At 42.2% G+C, this 6,657-nt stretch overlaps 1 protein-coding gene across 1 annotated transcript; it reads left to right on the top strand.

The window, feature by feature from the left end:
* The first annotated feature begins 228 nt into the window (after positions 1 to 228).
* nr0b1 (nuclear receptor subfamily 0, group B, member 1) lies at positions 229 to 1,867 on the top strand. The gene is made up of 2 exons (XM_034128403.1): positions 229 to 966; positions 1,314 to 1,867. The coding sequence occupies exons 1-2, from the start codon at positions 333 to 335 to the stop codon at positions 1,553 to 1,555; spliced, it is 876 nt and encodes a 291-aa protein (XP_033984294.1). The 5' UTR covers positions 229 to 332; the 3' UTR covers positions 1,556 to 1,867.
* Positions 1,868 to 6,657: the final 4,790 nt, after the last annotated feature.

Below are 6,657 nucleotides of genomic sequence, written 5' to 3'. Positions count from 1 at the left end.
TTTTTGTCTGAAGGTCTTTCTTGCAAAAAAATAAAAATGTCCTGAATATGTGAAAGCCCTAAAAAGTATATATACGTGTGTTTTAAGTTGTGTGTGTGAAAGAGAGTTAGGGAGGAAGAGGAGGAGGAGTAAAAGGAGGTGCCTGAGCCTGGGGAGGCGGAATATGCAGAGAGTCTGAAGCAGCTCTCAGCGCTGGGACAGACAGGAGCTAATATAAACGTGCTGCCCTTCACTCGGGGCTATCAGGGGCTACGAAAACAGCGCTACCTATCCACTGACCTCCGGAGCTTCAGAGAGAGGACGCGCGGAGCTCCGGCCCATGCTGAGCTCTCATGGCCGCGCTGGAGAGCTGCCGCTGCCGGGGAGCCAGCGGTCGGAACAACAACAGCATCCTCTACAGCATTTTAAAAAGTGACAGTCTGGCCACCGCCGAGGAGCGACAGCATCAACACCAACCCCAACACACATTGCAACACTTGCTCCAGAAGAGCTCCTCCACCGCCGGCCCTGCCTCTCTGCAGGAGCTCCGGCAGCAGGCGTGCTCCTGCGGATCCACCCGGCGCAGGGGCGTCCTCCGCGCCCCGCAGGTCACCTGCAAAGCCGCCTCGGCGGTTCTGGTGAAGACGCTGCGGTTCGTGAAAAACGTCCCCTGCTTTCGTGAGCTGCCGGAGGACGACCAGCTGATGCTGATCCGGAGCGGCTGGGCTCCTCTGCTGGTGCTGGGGCTGGCTCAGGACCGGGTGGACTTTGAGACCTCGGAGACGGTGGAGCCCAGCATGCTGCAGCGGATCCTCACTGGGTTGCCCGACCGGCAGAGCGAGCTGCTGGCCGGACAGAGCAGAGGGGCGGCCGGGGTCTCTGTGGTGGATATCGAAGCCATCAAAGCCTTCCTGAAGAGGTGCTGGAGTGTAGACATCAGTACCAAGGAGTACGCGTATCTGAAAGGAGCTGTGCTGTTCAACCCAGGTAGGTTCACACCTGTGTGTCAAAGTTATTCTACTCAGGTATAGCAAGAGAGGAGTTTCATTGCAGACCTCACCTGAGACTGGGTTTATCATATTATTGACAAGCCTTTACTTCTTTTATTTGTCAATTTAATTGGGCATGTTTTATAAAGAATGCGATATTTAGCTGTTTCATTAAAAAGAGATAGAATACTTTATTTTAATAATCCAGCTCTAAATTGTTATCATTTTGGCATACGAGGGGAACACATTGCTGATTTACGCGTGCTTGGAAACCGGACTGAACTTTTATTTCCAGTCATCTCAATTGAATCTCTTATCCTCTGTCTTTCTTTCTCCCCCCTTCAGATGTGGAGGGTCTGCGCTGCCTGCACTACATCCAGTCTCTGCGTCGCGAGGCGCACCAGGCTTTGAACGAGCACGTGAGGCTGATCCACCGCGAGGACACGACGCGGTTTGCCAAACTGCTCATAGCTCTGTCCATGCTGAGGGCCATCAGCCCGGCGGTGGTGGCGCAACTCTTCTTCAGACCCGTCATTGGCACCGTCAGCATCGAGGAGGTGCTGATGGAGATGTTCTACGGGAAGTAGGTGGAGTGAGTTCATCAGAGTCTGCTGTCAGATGGACTGAATGACTCCAAAGCTCTTTCTATAGGAGCTGAAGGAAGCTGATGAAAAGGATAAAAGAAAATGTACTGAACTATGTATGTAGGAGATCTTCAAGGACTGTGAAATGGCCAACGGGCAAGAGAGAGAGTGTGTGTGTGTGCGCATGAGGGAAAGAAAGAGTGTGTGGAAAAATATGTGGTAAGGAGGAAAAATACTAAGCAGCTGCTGGAATTCATAACTTATTTGTTTTTATATAAACTATTTTTCTATTATAATAAAAAAATACTCTCTGAACTTCCTTTAACTCTTCTTTTGTTGGTGTGTGATATCAGCGTTATCATTTCTGACACACTCTTCACTGGGATAAGAGCTGAACTCAGCCATAGACAGAATCTTATGAGATAATATATTGCAGCATGTAGGCAATGATTGTACCAGTCACTGATTAATGTCTCATTATTATCCTCTTCACAGAAGATAATGATGATGTGACGACAACTGTTGTTTCAGACTTAGCTACAATTTGGTTACTCACACTGCCTTTCATTGCCGAGTATAATAGGTAAAGTGCAGTTCAACAGTGGCAATGCAACTTCTAAATTCAGCTGAAATGCCATGTTAGACCACAAGAGTGCAACAGAATACCACCTGGAGACGCTCTGCTGTGCACATGCATCATCTCTCCCCACCCCAAAACACACTATAGGTGGAGAAATGGTGTAGTGAAAGTGCCTCAGGTAATGTTCTAACTATTTTTCCAACTCTGGCCATTACAGTGAGGAATTATGTGGACACAGACTATAATGCCCTTGGCAAAAAGTAGAGAAAGGATGGACTCGCTAAGATTGTATTTGGCCAAGAAAAATAATCCAGAGACTGCACACAGAGGCGAAGATGGATCATGTAGGCCTATAGCAACATCATACAGTATTATGTTCCATTAACTATAGGGATTGAAGTGATGATGAAGTGACGTACAACAATAGTGCAAAGACTTTCTGCTGTTACCAGTGCAGTACAGAAAAGTATGACCTAAATATTTAATGAGTCCCAGGACACCTGAATATTACTTCCAGCTCCCATTCTACTTTGTCACTGTTCAAAGGGCAGACGGCCAGTACCTGTGCTCAGTCCCCGCACTTTAGTTTTGGCCAACTCCGACAAATAAATGTCCAGAAGGTTACTTTTTTTTAACCAGGCAGCAGCAATTATTCTCATTTCCTATTAATATATTGATAATTGATGATAATGAATCATTGTCTATGACAAATAGAGAAACAATTCTAAAGTGATTATATAGTTACATTTGATATAAAAAAAACAGAGGAAAGCAGAACATTTTCACATTGGAAAGATTATCAAAACTATAGTTATTTTTACATCAACTAACTAATTGTTCCATCTCTGTGTCACATTAAGACATTTCAAATTATACCCTTGCCAAAACAAAGAGAGGTAGAAGTAGGCATAGAGCGACATGCATCAAAACAAAAAGTAAAAAACATTCCTATTTTTATTAAATAGATAATAAAATGACCTTCTGTTCCTGGGTAGACCTTGAAGCAGGGAGCATTGCTGTCAGTGGCTGACCCTTATGAAGCCTGACAGGTTGTGTGAGTGGAGGAGTCTGAGAGAGAGAAGGGCAGAGGGTGGCACATTGTCAAAAAGTCACAAAGCAGAAGAGCTTCACCAAAGCAACAACCTTATTAAATCTCTCTTTGATATTGAGCGAAACGGACTGATGGGATCAAAGGTATCATGCGCCACATTCCTGCGTCTGATAGAGGTGTTTGACAGGTCTTATTGAATAAACTTGTCAAGGATCTTTTCATTCATCGCTTCTTCACATTTATTATGAACTCCCAAGTTTGGCAACCTGAGTAGAGAATGCTGTTCTGTAGTCATTACATCCAAAAATATAATTAAATACTTGATTCCCAAGTATTTTTTTCATTAAAAAAATTGGGAGTCTCATCAAAAACTCAATGAAACGATGTTGACAAGAGCAGTAGTGTTTCCAAGTGTGCCTTAGAGGGGCAAAGACTTTGCCTCAGTGGTGATTATTAATAAAACACTTCAGATACTCCCATGCATAGAGTGTTTATCTTTTCTGAAGCAATCCTTCTCCAGGGTGCCAACTAGTGAGTTTTTATATTTGGTTCAAAAAAGCCACATGCAATCACAATGAAATGACACAGGGGAGGAAGTAGTTCAAGACAATAACCTATTTTTCAAGAGAGACCCTCACTGATAACTCTCAAACCCCTCCCGGTGGTATGATGAGGCATTGCAGGGAAAGACAACAATAACACAGAAGCACAAACAACCAACCCTGGCACACACATACCACTGACTTAGACTTTACTCTGCTGATATGCTTTATTACCAGGGATGGAAATATATGGTACTTTATTTTATTCTAGGAAAGGTTAATTTAAAGAAGTTTTACTCAGCTACAAGTAGTTACTATATAGATAGGAGGTCAGTTGAGATGTAGCAGGATGGGTAAAGGGAATAATAATAATAATAAGATAGACTACACATAAAGTGAATTCACATCATACCACAGAGCCCCTATTTTCAAACCAACAACATGTTACTGCAGGCACTTTGAAGCAGTGCACACAACGGACTAACAATCTGTTTTAGTGTACTGCCTACTAAAATTACCCAGAAGTGGTCAAATTACACAAAAACGAGAGAAAAAAAAAACACTCAAATATGACGAGATGTGAACACCACGGCAGGTGCAACAAGCATAATTAAACCACGTTAAACAATGAGTCACTTCTGAAATAACAGCAGAATAAATCATCACCAAGGCAGACAACATAGACATGTAGGACATGAAACTCCACAGCAACAGAAGACGAAACATAACAACGCTAGGAGATACTGAACCTTTTTTAACCGCGCACACAAACAAACAAACCAACACACCAACAATACACAAACAAAACCCGCGACATTGCGTACTAACGTTGAATTCATTGCCAGAGTTAAACCCGCACTAATAGTTTTTGTTGGCCCAATCACCTGCTTCAGGTAGTTTTGCTCGGTGAGATCCTCTTCAATCTGCTCCAGGTTAAACTTTTCTGCTCGTTTATCCTCATGACCACTCTGTCCCACAGTGCTCCTCAAAGTTTTCAAACATTTTTAACTGAAAAAATGAATTGCAGCCACATTTGAAGATGAAAAGTTCCTCAGTGAACCAAGAAATCCCCACCGGAAGATCCGCCATTATTATTTAGTCAGACCCGTCAGTGAACCCAGAGATCTACAGTGCGTTTGATTTGTGGCATTTAGCTTGGATGGGTGGTGCATTAAACCAGTGAATAATTAAAATACATTTAGCCTTTTTTACCTCAATACACAATTACCTTATTTATAGACTGACTCCATTATTATAGCTACTATTGTTCATTATCTGATAAATATCAACAGGTAAACATGCCCTTTTAAGACATGCATCATTTCCAGTGTCACCTTTTTGCATCTCTGTAATCCTGCAGCTGTAAACACACCAGCATCTTCTTCTCTGTCGCAGCAGCTGATTTGGCTCCTTTCTTTTATACAAAGGCCTAGTAGAATAATTTGGATTAAAAATACTTAAATGTAAATACAATTACTGAAACATTTTTAAAAAAGTATACAGAAACAGCTCTGTTACAGCAACACGATTGTAATATGTTACTTCCACTATTCAAATATGTTTATCTCCTCTAGATGTTCCCTTTTTTGTCTCCAATTACGTCCTTAATTGCTCTGGGTAATAAATAGTCTTTTAATCCTGTGTCTGGTGATAAAACTCCAGCTGTCTGGAAGAGGCTGCCAACATGCAACAGTCACCAGCTCTGTTGTGCTACACAACATGTGTGTGTGTTTGCATGTGTGCATGCTTTCAAACAGCAGGCATCGTAATGAGGCCAAAGCTAATTCCAGCAGTTTTGATTCATTTGAGTTTTCATTGAAAGTCGTAGATGTTTTTTCTTCGTGTTTGCATAGTCTCAAACCATTAGAGGTTTACAGTTCATTTCAACACTTTTGCACCAACACAAAAATAGCCCATAGCCTTGTATTCTGACAAACTCTTCTACTCACTTTCTCCCCTCCTCTTATTTTAACTCTGTCCCCGTCTTTTTCCTCTGCCCCAGTTTCTCTTTTTCTGTGTTCTCTCCTGGGATTGACAGAGAATCAGTGAATCTGCTTTCTGTGTGTGTTTACCAGCATTCAATCACAAACACCCCTTGTAGGTAGAGTGAATCCCCAGGAGAGGGCACTGTTTGGCAGCACTGCACCGCCGCTGTGTTTAAGTCATGCATCAAATGAGACTCCTTGGCTTTAAGCCAAAATGTTTATTTTATCAGCACTTTTTTAAAGGTTTATCTTTGACATTTCTCCCTCTATCTGACAAGAGAGATAGACAGGAAACACAGGGAGTGAGCAATGGGGATACGATGCAGCAAAAACTTCCCCGCCTGTGTTGAACCAGAGAAATGGTGATTACATGGTGAGAGACCTCCAAATCAGCCCACACTAAACTGTGTGTCCCAGCATGAACTCTGAATACTATGCTCTGAACTGTCATTCCTTATATTCAATACTGTTATTACACATCCCTCTGTAAATTGTGCACCTTATTGTTCAATGGTAACTCTTTTATAACTGCATCTCTGTCACTTCATTCTGATAAACTGCACACATTTTTATTCTCAGATTAAATAGTTATTTTCTAATTGTACGTCCATTTTTTGGTATTTATTTTTCTATTTAAATTATATTCAAACCAAAGCTAACCACCAAACCATTTGTCAAATGTGTTAACCTACTTGGCAATAAACTGGATGCAGATTCTGACATATGATGCTGTCTAATTGTGTAACCTTCTCATTTACACTGTGCATTGACATTCTGTTAATGATCCTGTTTGTTGTCGATGAGTGTTTTATTATGCAACATGAACATCATTGGAAGACAGGGATATCTCTAAGTGGTTGACCAAGAGCCGACCAGCTAACCAATCAGAGCAGACTGGGCTCTGGTTTCAGACGAGCTTTTTGAACATTAATGCATGCAAACATGTC

Source organism: Trematomus bernacchii, unplaced genomic scaffold (assembly GCF_902827165.1).
Source record: "Trematomus bernacchii unplaced genomic scaffold, fTreBer1.1, whole genome shotgun sequence".
NCBI classification, from domain to species: Eukaryota; Metazoa; Chordata; class Actinopteri; order Perciformes; family Nototheniidae; genus Trematomus; species Trematomus bernacchii.
The sequence above is the reverse complement of the archived record's forward strand: the minus strand, read 5'-3'. Positions and strand labels throughout refer to the sequence as shown.